This window comes from Pundamilia nyererei, unplaced genomic scaffold (genome assembly GCF_000239375.1).
Source record: "Pundamilia nyererei isolate P.nyererei 1_Seehausen unplaced genomic scaffold, PunNye1.0 scaffold00009, whole genome shotgun sequence".
In the NCBI taxonomy this organism is placed as follows: Eukaryota; Metazoa; Chordata; class Actinopteri; order Cichliformes; family Cichlidae; genus Pundamilia; species Pundamilia nyererei.
The window spans coordinates 4,190,242-4,209,037 of NW_005187410.1; the positions used below are offsets into that span (position 1 = coordinate 4,190,242).

The 18,796-nt window shown below is 40.4% G+C and overlaps 1 protein-coding gene across 4 annotated transcripts in view; it reads left to right on the forward strand.

Annotated features, from left to right (window-relative positions):
• myo3b (myosin IIIB) overlaps window positions 1–18,796 on the forward strand; it is a 73,985-nt gene that overhangs the window by 3,111 nt on the left and 52,078 nt on the right. For 2 of the 4 annotated variants that reach the window (XM_005723461.1, XM_005723460.1), the window contains exons 3-10: window positions 4,653–4,836; window positions 6,402–6,422; window positions 7,106–7,240; window positions 9,041–9,145; window positions 9,427–9,526; window positions 10,077–10,153; window positions 10,796–10,941; window positions 17,832–17,897. In XM_005723461.1, coding sequence (XP_005723518.1) covers window positions 4,653–4,836; window positions 6,402–6,422; window positions 7,106–7,240; window positions 9,041–9,145; window positions 9,427–9,526; window positions 10,077–10,153; window positions 10,796–10,941; window positions 17,832–17,897 — 834 coding nt within the window. Of the gene's footprint in view, window positions 1–4,225; window positions 4,324–4,652; window positions 4,837–6,401; window positions 6,423–7,105; window positions 7,241–9,040; window positions 9,146–9,426; window positions 9,527–10,076; window positions 10,154–10,795; window positions 10,942–17,831; window positions 17,898–18,796 lie in introns of those variants that run through there. The other 2 variants (XM_005723463.1, XM_005723462.1) reach the window with 2 other exon arrangements.

Consider the following 18,796-nt stretch of genomic DNA (forward strand, 5'->3'; position numbering starts at 1 on the left):
GGCCCTGATGCCAATAATGTGGAAACAGACCACACATGGCTCAAAACTGCATGTAAACTGTGTAAAAATGAACAGACCTTATAAAAAAAGGTTTTAAACCTGTTTCTTAAACCCCTTGAGTTAAAGTTTAAAGTGTACAATTAAATCACTTGCTGATTACATCATGTGTTGGTGTCCATACACGACACTGTGTGAAACACTTAAAGACCTGACTTCAGGTAACACATTATTAGAGTAACACTAAAGAAAAAAGCACTGGGTCACCTACACATTACATTAACAGGAGCTGCCCGGCCATGAAGCTCCCAGCACACAGTTTTGGTGCTGATGTTAATGCCAAATGAGGTACAGAGCTATGGACTTATCAGAGCATCGGCAGCTTTTACATGCTATCCGCCTCACTCGACTCCTGTAAACTTTACGTGGTTTGCTTGTCATGCCTAAATGTTTTCCACTTTACAGTAATACCACTTACAATAGATCAATTGATTATCCTGAAGGGAAGAAAATTTCACAAACTGCCTGATGACTGACCAAAACAAATGTAAGAACAAAAAATTGCTTCCCTTGCGTTCAAACAGTAGCACAGCCATACTCACATCCATCACAGTGGCACAGCTGTGGTGTTTGTGATGATATGGCTGAGGTTAATTTATAATTAATTATAAATAAGAAATTATAATTCATTTAAGACTGATTACTTAGATGGTGATGGTGCCTTTTTGTTATTACGGTTGATGCTTTGTGTATCCAAAGATGTCAATCAGGGATCATTAATCATGCAGGTGCACCACTAAGATTAAAGATGTTAATGTTTAAAATAAATGCATTTGTGTCTGCTTGTGTGAGGCTTTGGCACTTCCAGGGTGAGAACAAGGGCGAAATGCTTCAGGCCTGACTCATAGCTAGTGGAGGTTTACCGTAAAGCCTCTTCATATCCCCTTAAAAGGGATTATTGGTTTTTTCCCCTCTCCATAGACTTACCAAAGGGGTTTACCCAGCGGACTTCCCATAAGGCTCTGCCACAGAGGGTGGAATTGTGCGAGTTTGATGGAAGCAGAAAATTAGATTACTGCCTTTCACTCTGTGCTGTTTCTGGTGACAAAGATGTGCTGCAGCCGGTCACGTCATGTGCAGCTGTTACCGCCTCAGACCTACACTTAGCATTATGTAGATGCACAGAAAATGTGCCCGATGAGCAAAGGCAGAGCAGGGTAGTTTTTCCAAATATAATCACCGTGTTACTATGCACATATTCCTGTTTTGTAACTGAAAATGCCATGTACCACTGTGTATAAGACACAGCATCCCTTTTTTAGCTGTGCTGACAAGAATGCTAAACAAAGGGTAACCTGAGCACTGCAATCGAAGAGCAGCGGTGTCCTGTTCTTAAGCGCTATTTCACTGTATCTCCTGCCCATTTAAAGAAATTCTCGTTGCCTTCTTGCAGTAAAAAAGAGCTCGAACAAGTCTTTATTGATCAGATTTGGTTCTCATTTATGTATTTACATTGTTTATTTATTAAGTAGGCACCGAGCGGTTTAACACAGTTCCAGTACAGAGCATAAAACTGATGCTGAGCTGAAAAGAGACATTTTATAGCTGATGCTATTTTTAACCTTAGTTGGCTTCTACAAATACATTGTATAATTTAAATGCTTTAATGGTCACTATTATGCCGATAATCACTTAGCAAACATGTCAAGTGGAATGCAAGAAGAAAAAAAATCAATAAATTGATCTTGTTCTCTTTCAGCATCTGTTTTTTTTTCTTCTCTTAGATGCTATAAAACTTTGCTCAGTCTATTTTGTGATCCCTCGTCATAGATTGTACCTGTCTACAAATTATAGTCAGAAAAGTTTTATTCAAGAAATATAATACCAGTAATTGTGTAGGAGATTAAATGAAGGCATGGTTGTTTGGAGCGGCTGTTTCAGCTCCAAGTACACGCGTGGAGAAAACCTTTTGTGTCTAAAAATGTTTTTCATTTGCACAAAAAACTGAAGAAACATGCTCTCTGTGTTTTTAATTAGTTTGTTAAAAGATTACAGTCATACTGTGTTTTCCCCCCCCTTATTTGCTACTGCTGTAGTGATTAATCAAAATGTGACAAATGCCCATATTTGGGAAAACGTTCAAAATGAGGAACGGTATAAAAATGTTAGAAACTTCTACGTAGTTGGTGCAAGTGTCGGCTTGTGTTAGGACACTTTCCAGCTCCTGGAATATGTAGCATTGTGGTTTTTCAGGTGAAACTGATTATTATTAGTATAAAGTACTGATCCAGGCACATTTTAAATGCTTAAACTTAGACTAAAAAGCTGAAATACTTACATATTTGTAGTCTTATATGCTTATAGCCTGGGAGGGTTCTTTTGTCTCTGGAGGCTCTGGATATCTTTGTCATATTGCTTTAAGGTTTATAAGGCTGTAGAGCATCAGAAGCTGTCTGAACGAGTGAAGCAGCAGCAGCTCGGTGTGTAAAGGACATTATGAGCTGAGTGAAGATAGGCAGAAACCATGTGACTTAGAAACTGTCACGGACTTCCTGGTTACTGGGCTGCAACAGGGGATGCTTCATATCAGCCACCATTATGAGTGGCTACATCTGCCACCTGAATATTTAACAGCACTGTGCATCAGGTTGCAGATTACTAGTGAATTATTAATCCCTATAGATTGGCATGAACTAGCCTGGAGTGTTTTGTGGTGAGGCAGTGGCAAGCACGTTCACAGTAGCAGGTATGTCTCACTTACAGCTTTATCATCTGCACTTTATTAATTCTAAATGAGTTATGAATAGATTTAAGCGAGTGAGCTAACATGTGGTATGTTTTTGATGGATTCTTTTCAAAAGGTAGGTTTTGGGGAGGGTTTGTTGCTCAAATTGGGTGAGATCAAAGTTCTTGTGCTTCTTGTAAAGTTCTAAAAATATAATATTTACACATTAATCACTAAATTAATTGTACATTTAACAATAATCTGCATACAGGCTAGTTGGAGGAAAACGTTGCAGATATCTCAGAGAAAAGCTACTGTAGAGAAATATGAGCTGTCTGTTATAGAAAAAAATAGAAGGTGTGGTGGCAACAAGTGACAGGTGATGTTACAGTACTTACAGAACTTGCAGTAGATATCCTTAAAGAAAAAATATATTATTAAATCTCTATTATTAAAACTGAATGACTGTAATTAGTCTTTACTGCTACTTATGTAAATTCCAACAGTGTGTGCCCCACTTATGTGGGCAAACTAACTTTCTATGTGATGAGATAAAAACATTACAGCTCATGGGGGGAAAACTCTCCACTTTGATGGTTTTGCAAAGAGATGTTGATTGATGGGTAAGACAACATATTTGTTTATAAATAGTAATATATAAGTGATCTGGTATATTTGTATTTAAATGTGTGATGTGAAAAAACTCATAATTACAGCAGGCACTTTGGCTTTTTCTGCGATCACATGCAGCTCCTTGAAGGACACTCTGAAGGGTGTCACTCTGTGCTGCATGTCTGTGCGTCTCTGCAGAATCGTGGTATATCCATCTAATATCAGTTAGCATGCCATTGCTCACGGTGCATGCACAACATTTCATAAATCTGTCCTCATGTGTGAGTTGCTGCGCCCCTGAGGGTTAAACATCATTCACTGTTTTTCCCATCAGTATGCGAACTTCCCCAGCCTTTCTCAGGGTCATACAACCTCCGTGATGCATAACGCATTTATGACAAAAGGAGCATTCGTGAGATTGCACACAAACATCCCTCTCCATCACGCTTATCTGGATTATGTGTCGTTTTGTAAAAATAAGATTCATGCATCCCGACGTGGCTGTATCACTTGCTGATCCATCATGTTATTTGTTCTCAGCTGTTTTGACACTTAATCCTTTGCATCATTGGCCATATATGTTGTATTTTGCCACAGAAGCATCACATGTTGACTACAAGGATGATTTACATTGGTGTTTTCCATTCCCGTTGGTCATTAGTGCTGAAGACGTGCAAACGCTTTATAGTTTTATACAACAGTTTATTTGGAGGTGTGGCAATGCTTCAGTGTTCACTCAGGACAGCGCTTCTCAGGATAATCTCTGACCAATCCGATTGATCTTTAGAAGATTGCACTTCTTAGTGTGCAGTGACAAGGTCCCTGTGGAGAGGGCTAATTCAGTAGCTGTGGGAAATGCCACTTGTTGCCTGTCCTCCCATGGAGGCCATTCCTGTTGCTACTGGTGTTGTTATATTATGATCGCCAGAGAGTCTTTGGTTGTAATTCTTCTCAGCCCAGATGAGTCAGGAGAAAATAACACTTGCCATGTAAGTAGAGTGTTGTCCTCTCCATCCATATCTGTGGACTTATTTTGCTTTGATTTGTCCAGGTCGATGCAGTCATTGGTTTTAGCTGAACAAAAATGCCTCAGGGAATAAATGTACTCTGTGTGCTTTACCTGCACAGTTTATAGGTTTTAATTACTTGCTGCTCTGTCACGGTAAGGTTCAACTGTTATTCACAACAAGCATCCTTTCTGCAAGACGAAGTAGTGAAGGTTTTAAGGGAATTAACATTTCCATTTGTTTCTGTAAACTTTGCAAATTATTCAAGATTTATTTTTTAAAATCTTGGTATGACTGTTTTTATTGTCCAGGAGATCACTATATGGACTGTACCCCTACAAGTCCAGCATGCTTGGACTGGAGACTCTGGGCGATCCATCAGGTGACTGGGATATAGTGGAAACCATTGGCAAAGGAACTTATGGAAAAGTCTACAGAGTGACCAACAAAAAAGATGGGAGTCAGGCAGCAGTGAAAGTGCTGGACCCGATTAATGTAAGTCTGATTAAAGTGTGTTTACTGCTGGACCCGGCTTCTTGTTGACTGTTTTCAATCTCACAGAACTGGTTAGGGTTTAGATGCAGTATCTGTTCAGGCTATTTTTGCAGAATAGTAATGATGTGTTTGTATGATGTCAGAAGGTTTGAGGTGTATGAGTTTGTGCTGATGCTGTTTGGCAGCGAAGTAATGGTGATCTTAAGGTGTTTTGACTGTTGTGGGAGTAGATCTAGCTCTGGATGAGCGCCCATTAGCTCAGTGGTTCCCAGCTTATCTGGTTTATAGCACCCTGAAATGACACTATTTGACTTAACCAAGATAGCAGGCAGAAAGAACAAATGAATGTTTGCAAATGCAGAAGAAATCTGTTGAACAACTCCCCACCTTATGTGATTATGAGAGGAATATGCTTTGTAGATTTGAGCTTTTGCTGTTTGCCCTTCCTGGTGCTACCCCCAAGGGATTTGTGTTTCCTCTTGGTCTTGAACCAGGGATCATTTGCATGTTAGGTGAATGTGTAAACCACTACCTACACATGCAGTTAAGACCATGGAAAATTCAAATACCTGAATTTCACTAAACTTGGTGCACAGACTTCTTGGACATGAAGATAACATATAAACTGCACAGCAGTTATTCGTAAGATAATTGCATTTCAATAAGAGAGAGATCATTTGGAAAAATAAATTATTTATTCAAAGCCAGAATTTGAATAAAAGCTATTTGGTGATCAGACTCAGATGAACCATTCCAGCAGAGCGGACACCCATCAGTGATAGAAACTGAAGATGAAGATGACAGGTTAGATGGGGCTCCGAGAGACTGGGGTAAAAAAAATAATTATAGTTGAGGTCTAACCGACCACCTGTATAGATACCCACATGTTGCTCAAAGGAACCACATGTGACTTTAAGTCTTAATACAAGTAAAGCATCTGAGTTATAGAAGAATGTATCCCCATGGAGTTGTCACAAAAGGGAGAATTGGAGACAAATGCTTTTTCTTTTTGAAATGTCACTGTCAGCCTCCTAGATTCACTTGCATGGCAGTGGACCGTGCTGTTAATTGAATCTGAGGGCTTTGACCCACATGTTGGGAACCACTGATTTAGATTAGGGCATGCTAATGTAACGTGTAAATACAGCCAGTTCTGCCAGGTGTTATCTCATAGCTAAACAAAAGCATAACTAAACCTGCCTAAAACTCCTAAGAGGTTTAATTACTCTGCAAATCCATTTTTAAACACTTTCTTTAGTTGAACCTGCACCTTTTTTATTGTTTGTTACCTTCTATGGCCTTTTTTGGCTCTTTGTACATCACTCACAAGCCTATCCTGTAGAAGTAAAACTTAGCTTAAAGATGTAATTTAACTGCTGGCTTTATGCACATTAAACCTCCAGGTTTTCCCGATGAATGATATGATATCTGACATTGCATGTATGGCTCACTGTAACCTTTTATTATATAGTGTTGGTGAGGAAGTTTCTACCTTGCAGGACCTCATAATACTGCGACAGAAAACTAAAACCACTGTGTTTTTCTTTGTAACCAACTTGTCTCAGCATTCGAGCCATTCAAACAGAGTAAGTTGCCGGTACTTTTCCCCCTCTCCATCTTGATGCAGTCGTACTTGCACTTGCTCCTGTGATATATATCAATGTCTCCCCTTTTCATTTATTTCCTGTCGTGCTAAATTTAACGTGCTCTTACCAGAAACTGTAGCTCCTGCATCGCCTGTATCCTCTCTGTATAACCGTCCATTTGTTTGCGTGATAAGGATACTGTAGACTCTGAATTGGCAGCATATTGTGGGAGTGTGACTCGGTCTGAGGCGAGCCTGTGATTGTGTCAGTGGAACAATCCCCATCCTGGCAGCGCTATCCACCATGATGCGCCCCTGATGGCCATGAAGATGAAGCTGCCTCCTCTCCCATCCCTCTCCCTGATTAGACTGCTGACACTATCACTCAGACATCCAGGAAGAGAAATTCTGCCTCTCTGACTGTTGATCTTCCCTCCCACTGAGATTTACTTTGATAGAAAAGTGCTTCCAGAAATAGTTCAGCACAGCGGCCCATCCCTTCCTTATTTACTGAGTTTATAACCCCAATTTTAGGTTTCTTATTATAGTAGCCTAGTTCACTAAAAATGACACGCAGCCTGAAATATTGAAGCACAAATACACCTTTTATAACACATCACAGTATTGATTTATCTCTTTCCTTGCTGTACTTAAACACTGCTTGTTTGCTGATGCTGTTTAAAGGATGTGGATGAGGAGATTGAGGCAGAATACAACATACTGAGGTCCCTGCCCAACCATCCTAACGTGGTGAAGTTTTATGGCATGTTTCATAAGTCCGACAAATTAACTGGCGGACAGCTCTGGCTGATACTGGAGGTGAGCACTTTATTATGTATATTTGTATAACACGTGTTACACTTTTCATACTTTATGAAGGGCTTATTGTCAGTTCTCATTAAGGCAACTGTGGTTGGGAAAATTATTGCGACCATGTTCTATAAACTGGCAATCTGAAGAAACTGAAGACAGGGACCAGGTCTGCCACAGCACACAGTTAGTTGCTGTCTTCAAAGTGACGTTGGTGTTTCAAGACAGCCATTAAAACAGTCACTCTGTCAGTCTGTTATCAGTATGTGATCTCATTGGCCCTGACAGGCTAAGATTAAATGTAATGTGTTGGCACTTATTTAGAAACTGGCTGACTGCAGTCTTTCTGAGTCAGACTGCGATTGTTAGGAAATAGGTTGCCTCCCGTCGAGCAACCTGTGCAATCGCTTTGTGATCAACAGCTAGTCTCCTTGCAGTTTGTTGCTTATAGCAAACAAATTCAGTGCAATCACCAAATTTTTCATAGTTGCAAGGAGGTTGCTGTCTAGTTTTTACTCTAGTGTGATTGAGCCATAAGAGTTAGATCCTTATGTTTGTAGGTTAAATATGAATCTACACCATAGCCAATTAGCTTAGCATAACAAAAGAAACAGCTAGCCTGGCTCTGTCTGAAGCTGTCTAAATCTGGCTCTCAGCCCCTTTAAAACTCGGTAAAGATGATATTCTGTCACTATCATTTAAATCCCTGCAAACAACAGTGTAGAAAGAAACAACACATTTTGGTTTTATTACCAGGTTTATACCACTTGGAAGCTTTTGCTAATGCTTTATGTCTGCTTTGGCTCAGTGGGAAATGGGCCATTTGTGTGTCAGGTGTACTCTTCAGTTCGGCCATAATAATGGTGGATAAAGCTGTCATTTACCTCAAAGACCACCCATGTCTCTGACAGTCAACAAAACGGCAGAAAGGAAGAAGCGTGCTAGTCAATAATAGCATTACAAGTTTCAGAAACAAAGAAAATGAGAGAGAAAAACACGTTATTAGGCCTGAGGGATACACAGTGTGAGGTTGGTGGGAAATGCCAGGGTTATTCCAAGCTTCAAATTAGCCATGCGTGTATGCACAGTTAGTGCAATGATTGTGATACCAAACAATCTGTTACCTGGAGTGTCTTTTTCCTGTATTTTGTCACAATTTCATAATCAAATGGCTCAAGTAAATAAAACCCCTATTTAAAAAAATGAAGCTTAAAACTCTAAAATCCTTTTTCACATAGACCGGTGACAAATTAAAGGAAAAACATTAATCCACTGTGGCTCACAGTCCGAGAAACCTGGGAATTAGTTATGCCAGCAGAGACATTTTGCTGGGATAGCTTTTGCCTTTAGTCAGAAGGTCAGTGCAAATCAACATAAAGTGTTCTGAGTTATCAGCTTTACAGCTTTTCAGGATCAGGATCACAGTGACTGGTTTGATTAGAAGTCACCAGTTCTTAACCTGTTTGAATGCTCTGAGACGTTTTGGTGATGTGTTAGGTTAGCTGATTCACAGACATGAAGAATCTTTGCATATTGAAGCTGCTCTCTGACCAAGTACTGACCAAACACAATAACACCATACTGAGACACTTTATGTTGGTTTACCCTTTAATTTGTCGCTCTTCTGTATATAAGAAAGCATTGATCTGGGTCTCAGTTAGCCAGGAAAGACCACCTACACGAATGTCAATGCTATTGTGCTGCTCTGCTTTCTCTAACTTGTGTGTGTGGGCTAGCTCTTTCCATGAATCATAATCTGGAGTGGTGAGTGATGGACGAGTCACTGGAGTTTCTCTGTCTCCCTCCCAGCTGTGCAACGGCGGCTCTGTCACAGAACTCATCAAAGGCCTGCTGATGCGTGGCCAGCGTCTGCAGGAGCCTGTTATCGCATACATCTTATGCAGTGCCCTCTTGGTAAGATGGCCCTCTGCAAAGCTGCAAATGCAGGGGGAGGAGGTGGGACACCAACATGCAGAGAGCGGGCTGAGGATTTATTTTCAGCTGGGGAAGTGTGACAAGCAGTTATGAATGTCTCTCCTTACGAACAGCTGTTTGAGTTCTTTTATGTAGTTTGTACAGCTCAACTTTTAATGCATCATATGCAGATTTATTTATTTATTTTACGCAAATGACTAATTGTGTGTCGCGATTCATGCTCAGCAGCACCTTGCATTATCTGTCCTCTAATTTAAAAGGGTCTCCAGCATTTGCACAACAACCGGATTATCCATCGTGACGTCAAAGGCAACAACATCCTCCTGACAACTGAGGGAGGAGTCAAACTGGTTGACTTTGGTAATGATCTTTGAAAGAGGCAATTTAGCCGCTCCAATCTTTTCTCTGAAGTGCGCTGTTATAGATAAATGACTCGTTTTTTGTGAGTGATCTTTTGGAAGTGTCAGCAACATTGTTTGTGAAGGCAAACACAAGCGCAGGATAAATCATTTAACCCACACTTTAGTCCCATGCTCACCATAACGTCTTTTAATTCATGGACCGTAGCCTTAGCCCGAAGCTATTATTGCTCATTTAAATTGCATTATTTGATCCTTTGCATATTAAAAGAAAGCTGCTATGGCAAATGACTTTGAGTCACCCCCAGGCATGTTTATGTCCCCTGTGTCATGGAGATGAAGTGGACTCACGCTGATAAAAATCTGTCCTACATAATTTGAAATGATTATAGCCCATTATTATTGCTGCTTGGCAGGTTGCCACACTAAATTATATGCCAGGATTTATTGATTAGTTCAAACATTTACTGTCTGCTGTAATTTATCCCAAGAAATATTCACGCTAATGAAGTAAGATCGAATTTTGCGATTCCTTTTCCATTTTTTTGTAGGTGTTTCAGCTCAACTGACGAGCGCACGACTGCGGAGGAACACGTCAGTCGGGACACCGTTTTGGATGGCTCCTGAGGTCAGAGTCTAAGGGCTGCACACGCATGTTCATGTCTGGTAATGCAGCAGTAAAACATGCACACGTGTTTTAGTGGCTAATGGATTCTTTTTATATACATGTACAGTGTGATGTAGCTGTTAAACAGAGCGCCTCAGTTATTTCCGTGTGACTCTCCCTCCCATGTGTCATTGTGTATTCCTCTCCACGGGTGCAGCTCTTGAGGTCGCCTCAAGGTTAATAGCTGGGAGTCTGTGGCCCCTCGGCTTACTCTTTTGGCAGAAATGAGGTGCGGTGATTGAGCTGGTAGGGAGGGACCTCGGGGGCAATTAGAATAAACTCAGCTGTAAAATGTAGTGTCAGTTATAATTATTGACTGTGGCAAAGAGAAGCTCGTACCCAGAGCTACTGCACTGACCTGCCTTTCAGTGCTTGTTTTTAAATGGGCTGTGAATAAGCTTGGCTGACTGTTTTTGGCATTAAGAGGTTTTTGTTCAGGTTCACAATGCTTTTTTTTTTTTTTTTTTAAAGTAATTTTCTTTGAATCATTAATCTGAATTTAATACCCTAAAAATCAAACAAAATTAATCTCACCCCTCTTTCTAGAAAAACGGACTTTCCACTCGGTGACTGTCTAAAATGGACCCTGTGAATTGTTTCCAGGTCATAGCCTGTGAACAGCAGTACGACTACTCCTATGATGCCCGCTGCGATGTGTGGTCTCTCGGCATCACAGCCATCGAGCTGGCAGACGGAGATCCCCCTCTGGCTGAGATGCATCCAGTAAAAGCCCTTTTCAAGATCCCACGGTGAGTCCAGTAGAGGGCGCTCCTGCCACACAGCTGGAGGCAGCTGCCACAGGGACATAAAAAAAACCCTTTCCTTACTGTCAGGAGGAAAATTCTGAACTGAAATTTATGATCAAACGGATAAAAGGTAAAAATCACTGCGGCTTCTCTGACAACTGATTTTGTGCTGAATTTAGAAAATAAAAAGCTGAATCGGTAGGCTCTGCTTCACTCTCCCAGTTGCCGCTGCATTTTCGTCTTTGCTGTCTGAAAGGACGCATCTGCTGAATAATCAGTGTTTAAAATCTCCATCATCAGAAACGTAGAAGTGTTTGGCCTTAAAATTAATGCAGTGATTGAATCTGTAAAAATATTCACTGCTGGAAACCGTGTGTGTCTGATGATCATCTGAGAGCTTAGTGGCTACACGCAGTTGACCTTTTGTTATCAGTACAATCGCGCAATTATCTCTCAGTTAGGTAGAGATATGCCCCTTCTGATTGCAATTTGCATTGGTGATTAGCTCCATTCACATTGAGATGAGGCTGTCACCTCCTCCCAGTCACAATATTATCTCCTCCCTGCCAAGACTCGGGAGCAGGCCTTGTGTAGCAGGAATTATGGGAGCTAACGCAGCATTTCATCAGCACCAAATTTTACACCAGAATGTAAAATAATTATACGAGAAATTACAGCTGATGGCAGAGCGCATGGGTGAAGATTTTGTCAGGCTTTGACTCTGTAACACATTTGTAACTCTTTTTCTCGCTTCGGGATCGAGTTTGGAGGATTCATCATTCATGTCTTTATGTTTTGCACGGAAATAAATGCAATTATTTATTGAAATCTGCAAAAAATAAGTAAGGCAAAAACAGAGTTTGTACAATTCCAAGTTTGATTGTCAACACTTGGTTTGATCGCATTTTCTTAGAGCAGTCTTCAGGAATAGTTTTCCAGGCTTCTTGAATGATATTCAAAGCTCTTCTTTGGATGTCAGCTGCCTTTTGCTTCAATAATTTTGAGGTTTGGGCTCTGAGGAGGCCAATCCATGACTGATAGTGTCCCACTGTGTGCTTTTCTATTAATGTTTGCTTCTACTGCACTGGCAGTGTGTTTGGGATCATTGTCAGGCTGAAAAATAAATCTGTTGCAAATCATAAACCAGTCTCCGTGATGTTTTACAGACGGCTGTAGACACTCACTGTTGTACCTCTCACCTATACATACATATATATATACATATAGATGAGAATTTGAGATAGAAATGTCAAATTCTTTCCTATTTTTTAAAGACACGACTTTCAGATGCTGTTCATCTGCTGTAGATGTTTTTTAGGCCTGCCATTTAGTCTTTTATCCCTCAGTTTCCTAATATTTGTAAGGACACACTGCACAACATGCTGTTATACATTTTAGGATAATGTCTCTTTGGGAATCACCTCGATAGTGCAAAAACTTTATTTTGGGCCTGTCAAACTGTGCCATCTTTGGCATATTTTGTCAATTCAGCTAAAGACATGGAAACAAAATATGTGTTTTTGTGACAGGCTGCTGGTAACAAAGGGCCTAAAGATGCACTTTAAAATGTTATGTGTAGATGCGACACTGGTTCATCCCTTGAGTTAAGCGCCTTTCAGATGCATGTATGATTCAGAGGTCAGTGTTAAGTAGCTTAGCAAAAAAAATCCCAAAAGTCCTCTAAAAAATGATGAGGTACCACAACTGAACTGGACTGAAAATGAATATAAAAGCACCCAGTGTCCAAAGAAACGTTTTAAAGACTTTCACAAAGCCGGGACTGTTAGTCAAGACCACAAAAATTAAAAGAAAGTCTGGCTTCTTGGAGGCAAAATATAAAGAAACAAGTTGCAGTCATACTTCCCTATTAATCACCAGCCATAATATTAGACATTTCCATTTCACCAGACAGTTTTCAATCATTCCTTGAGGTTTCTTTGACCTTTCGCCCTTTATGAATAACTCTGATGATGATAGAATTGGAAACAAATACTTCAGTGACATTTCGTCATCTCTTTTCCAATCAAAATGTGTATTTTAGCTTTTTAGTGCAAAACGGGACCTTAAAGGTTTAGAAGTTGTTATAAATCACCACGAATGTGTCGAACCATGAAATGATTCTGTTAACATGTCATTTATCTTAAATATGTTTTCCCCCATTGCTGCAGCGGCGCAGACAAAATCACGAGAAAAACCTTTTATGACTTTGTGAATAAGGAAATGAGTTTCACCTTTGGGTCTTCGGTGGCAGTGAGAGTGATTCATGAGGAAATCCAAGAGATTCATCGTCACAGGTTTCGATCAATCCACAAATTTTTTTTCCTTCTCAATTTAATACGTCACAAACTATTACTAGAGGAGCCTCTACCTGGAGTATTGTCCTTGAGTGGTGCATGTTTTATGAAACCTGTGTAAACGCTAAAACATGTAATAAGCATTTTCATCTCTCTGGTATTTTACAGTTGCACGTAGTAATGTGTTTCCAGGCTAAAGGTTTCACTGTCGGGTAGTTAATCTTTTCTGTATTATCCACTTTGTCATTCTTTCTCAGCTGAAACACATCCAGATAGTAAAAAGGAAGACAAATATGCACGGTTGTGGATCACATTCCTTGCTTTCCTATGCTGTTTGCTGGACAGTCTCTCGAGTCAAGCTGTGGATTTAATTGCCCATGTGTGGGGCCACTCCTGAGCCCAGCAGCAGATAGCCATTATGTCACCGCTTTGGCCGTGCTTTTGGTGGAAATGATTCTCATCCCAGCAGGCTACCATGGATGATAAGAGAAGCACTGACAGCTGTCAGAGAGGACACTGATGAGCTCGATGAATTAGGGGCACCTTGGTAAATGGTCTGTTTGTGCGACAGAAAAATCACACACTTGATAAGTTGTGACACCCTGTTGAAGCATGCATATGCTTGTTGCTTAATTTCTAAATTGAACCCAAGGTGTCCATGATGCTTTTTTAACTATTACCTGCTGTTTTGAGTGCGTATGACAGATGTATGATGATCATGGTGACCATGAATGAAGGTAATGGAGCATGTCAGAGGACAAAGCTGTAAAATCAACTGCAAAACTAATTATAGATACTCAAGACGAAGATGGTGTCTGATATTTAATATGCGGAAAGGTTAATTGCTTGAGCCAGTGCTCTCGTTGCCACACAGCCTCACAGTTTCCATGTAAAGTCAAACCAAAGTGTGTGTAAAATACTTTGTAAAGCTTAGAGGCGGCTGGCAAAGATGTCCAAGGTTGTGTTTATTCAGCGTTACCCCTGTCGATATTAGCTACGCATTAGATAGTACATGTATGTGTCTGAGTAAGACCAGGACAAGCAGAATAAAAGTAAGTGATGGCTTGTCAGAGGCAACAAAGGCTAACACAATCATTCAGCTGAAGGAAAGATATCCAGACTTGAGTGCTGTTTTGTATTATAGTATGTGCAGCAGAACAGATGTCAACAGAAGTGGTGTCCCCTATTGCTTTCAGGACACCATATTTTGAAGCCTTGGTGTCAGCGCTTTTTTCTGCCACCATGCTGGTCGTCTAAATATGGCAAACACTGCCGTATTTAGACCAGAGGATGGAGTGCTAATTCAGCAGCTGATGCTAGCAAGCTCGATCAAGAAGCTGCATTCATAAGCTGCGTGGGTGGAGCACACAGAAACAGACACCTGCTGATAAAGCAGGATATTAATACTAGTATTACTATCGCTATTTTACTCACCAAAAGTGCAGCATAAACCTGGTTATTTGCCAAATATTAATTTAACAAAACAAACTTTGAAAGCCACCACAAATAGAGACGAGAGGTCCACATGAGGAACTGGAACTGTTGTGGTTGGCGGCAGCAATAAGTTGAACTCAATATTAGTTTTATTTTTTTTGTAAATGTGCAAGCGAGATGGAGGTTATTGTAGCTGTCATAGGGCAAGAGGTGGGGTACACTCTGGACAGGTTACCAGTATATCTATAAAAATGTGGACTAGGTAAAGTAAAACCCCAACAGCTAATTAATCAATATTCCCATTTTTTCCCATTTTAGCCTCAGCCTATCCAAGCATACATTTACCTGTGTGAACAAATCACTCTCTGTTGTGGTGGCCATTGAAGGAACTGCAGATTTGGCACTTTAGCTTGGCTTCATTTTTCAGTCCTGAAGGTTGCTGGTGGATATAGAAATGTTAGTATGTATGTGCCCTGTGCTGTAACCAGTGGTTAGAAATTAGTGAGGTTCCTTATTCCTCAAACTGTGCCCCAGTAGAAAAGGCCATTGTTCTGTAGAGACTAGGTCCTAAAGCTGCAACACAATCAAACCCAGAAATTTTGAAAGCTATAAAGGATTTTATTTTGTACAGCTTCCCTCTTTTGCAGGAGCAACAGTGTCTATAAAAATATGAACGCAGAGTGTTGTTTGTATAAAACAATGAAATAAAACAAAATGTCAAAATACAGATTATTCCTTCCCCTGAAATTAAAATAGCACAAGGGAGAAAATTGCTTACTCAATGGCTCGCTGTGCCTCTGATTCACCAATTAGGATTCCTCATGAGTTATGCATTGACCTGACCTCCTAAACGCCAAAACAGAGGCCAAAAATTCTCCAATTTTTCCTAAAGTCTTTTCAAAATAAAAGCCGTCTAGGTTGTCAGACTGTCCAAGTGATTTGTACAAATTTCTACTGTATTATTTAAAAGGTCCAGACTTTGGTAGCCTCGTAGCTTGTTATGACAAGCCTAATGCTATTTTTTTATTGCAATAACTGCTGGTGAACATTTAACAAGTTATGGAGCTAAGACTGAGAGAAAACGCATCCATCCTTAGTTGCTTTCTTGGCTCAAAATCCCTCATCCACCAGCAAAAATGAAATATTTTACATGTGGATGATCAGGGTTGAAAACCTGCCACATTTTCTGTCACAGATGACTGGCAGAAATAATGCTGAATTTTGAAACCGTGTACCCCACTGATGTTTTATCAAATCGCTCATTGTTACTGTAAAAAACCTGCCACATCGCCTTGATTTTTCTATATTGGCATTTTATGTAGGAAAAAAAAGTCAGTGTAGTGAAGTAATTGTACACTTAATGTTCCAGATTTCCCATTATCTGACACTGACGATCCCTGACAAGGAAATCACTGTCTGGTTGGATGACTTTCCAATCACGATTAAAGGCTTCTCATATCTCCACCTTTGATGCAGTTATCTTACCGTCGCTGTGTACTGTCCTGGACTGGAGGCACTGGTGATGTAGCTACCAAGGACATGATAAATGTAGCTGTAGTTTCTCAGTGTTCATGCATGTATGCTCAAAGAAGTACTGGTGCTGTGGCGGCAGTGATGGATGAGCCAAAATTTTAAGTATGTGCTCCATTCGCTGACTAAGTCTTTATTTGGGGCCCTGGTACTCCTTCTCTGTTAAGCTTATATAAAGGCCACTGTGTCTCTGCTTAATGCAAGCTGGAGAATACAACAGCAGTGTGTAAGGTACTGAAACCTTAAGTGTGGCTTTAGTTGATTTGTGAAATTTAAAGGGTGTCACTGCTTGTTTCAGATGCTGAAGAACGGTCAGGTTTTATAATGACGATGTTGACTGTAATCACACGTGCTGTTTGCAATGTCTGCATTGTGTGTCCAGGCTGGAGAATAGACTATGGAGAAGCTTAAAGTACTTCTTAAGTTTCTCCTTGAATATAAATTGTAATATTTTATGTCCTATGGTAAATACAGGACTTAAAAATTACGCATATCTAGTATCATATTCAGACATTTTACTGACTTTATTTTTGTCTTGCTGTCAGGGGTTGTTGACACCTCTCTGGTTTTGCCTCGATCCACAGTGACTCGAGCCTGACAGTACGAGCTCTGCCTGGTCCAAAATTTGAATAAGCCATTCTTGTTTACAATATTAGCTGGCAGTACTCGCAAAAACTGAAGGAAAAAATGCGGCCTGAGTTCACTAAGCACAATGAGCGCTCTTGACAGTGTTATCAGCAGTGCGCTGCTATATTGACTACGTAACGTATAAGCAGTATGGTACGACGTCAAGGCGAGAACGTGTCTTCGGGCTCATATTAGAGGTTGCATTGAGGCAGTCAGTTACTGGCTTTGATCTGCACTTTGGAAAGGATTGCCTGTCTGAATTCTTATCAAAGACTCGACTAACTTAGTGCTGTAGAAAATGACAGATTTTGTGCTCTAACACCCCCCCTCGCCCTTGTATCTTTAAAAAAAGATATTAAACATATGCCGTGTTTGTCATAAACTAAACTGTTTTCATTTTTTAATTCAAACTGTGTTTTCCCCTCTTTGCTCTGCTTGTCTGGCAGCTTTCTAGAGCAGCATGTGCGATCTAATTAACACAGTCAGTAAATGCATTGACCAGGTGTGTCACTGTTTGCCTGACAGTGACAGAAAGCTCGGCCTCCGGCTGTCAGGCTGACGGCTCCTGGTGAAGATGACTGTACTCAGGCTCTTTCCAGCCTTGGCTCCTCATACAGACCTGCTTCCTGTCATCGTGCGCACTTGAAAAGTGTTAGGCTCATTATGGATGGCCTCCGTAAATGCTGCTGACAGAGGTATAACTAGCTCCCATAATTTTGGCTCCCAATGGCAGATGCTTCCTGCCAGACAGTGGAGGAGCAGTTATCATTTGTCACTTTTTCTCTGGCTGCCACAGACCTGGACCCCGATCAGCTTGTCCTCAGACCATCAGACTCTCAGAGGAGTCTGATAGTCGCACTCTAACTGCCAGCCGTCATTTGTCAAATGATTCAGGAGACATGCTGACAATCTTGGTCATTTACAGCAATAATCATTTAATGCGAATTTCCTTTAATATCTCCTTAGCTTTTGGTTTTTTTTAAAATGTTGTTTTGATTTGTGTTTCAGAAATCCCTCACCCACATTACGACATCCTGAAGAGTGGAGCAGGAGTTTCAGCCATTTCATCAGCCAGTAAGTCTCCTCTGACTTCAGCCTGTCAGCCTTTGTCATCTTACAGTCAAGATTTTGTAGAAAAGTGGTCGTTTTCACAGAAACGGCTGTGAAGAAAGAAACATTTAATATTTGGGCCTCCTGCGGGAAATTACAGATTTTGCTGATTTATGGTGACAAAAAACAAATAGAAGCATTACAGGAATTGATTTGGGGAAAAAAAGGTGCTGTGGACAGAAGCTCAGACTTCTGTCCACAGTACAAACGGTATTAAGGAGAAAAAAGGAGCAGCATTTCAAGAACAGAACATTTTTACTGTTATCTGCTATGTCATAAAAGTGAAACTGAGACAATATCTGCTCTCACAGCAGGATTATGATCCACAGTGGGCTTCAGCTTTGAAATACAAGCTGTAGCTTATGAATTAACCTTTTAAATGCCACTGAAGATCTTTGAGGTGACCTTAAAGATGCTGTGAGTGCCAAGGCAACCTAAAAATACTGTATCTCAGAACTATGGGTGATCTACATTATGTCGTATTAGTGCCATTGATACTATAATAAATACTGAGCTCAGAGGATAATCATTCTGAGAATTTCTCAGCTTGGGTGCTGGTAAAGCTCAGTGGGTTCAGTAGGCAGACTGTTTGCTGTGAGGCTGCTGCAGAGGACATGGTTAGAATCCACTGCGTGGCCTTATACTGTGTTGTCTGTTGTCTCTCCCAGCTTTTCAGTCTTCTCTCCACTGTCCTATCTCAGTAAAGGTCTGAGATTAAAGCCATAGATTTACAAGAAGAACTTGACATACACCAAAAGTCTGTAAAATTGTATAGATTTACATTTACTGGATAAAGTAATACTACCTTTCAAAATATGTTCATGAAGAATGTTAAACATTAAATGTTCCTGGAAAAATAATAA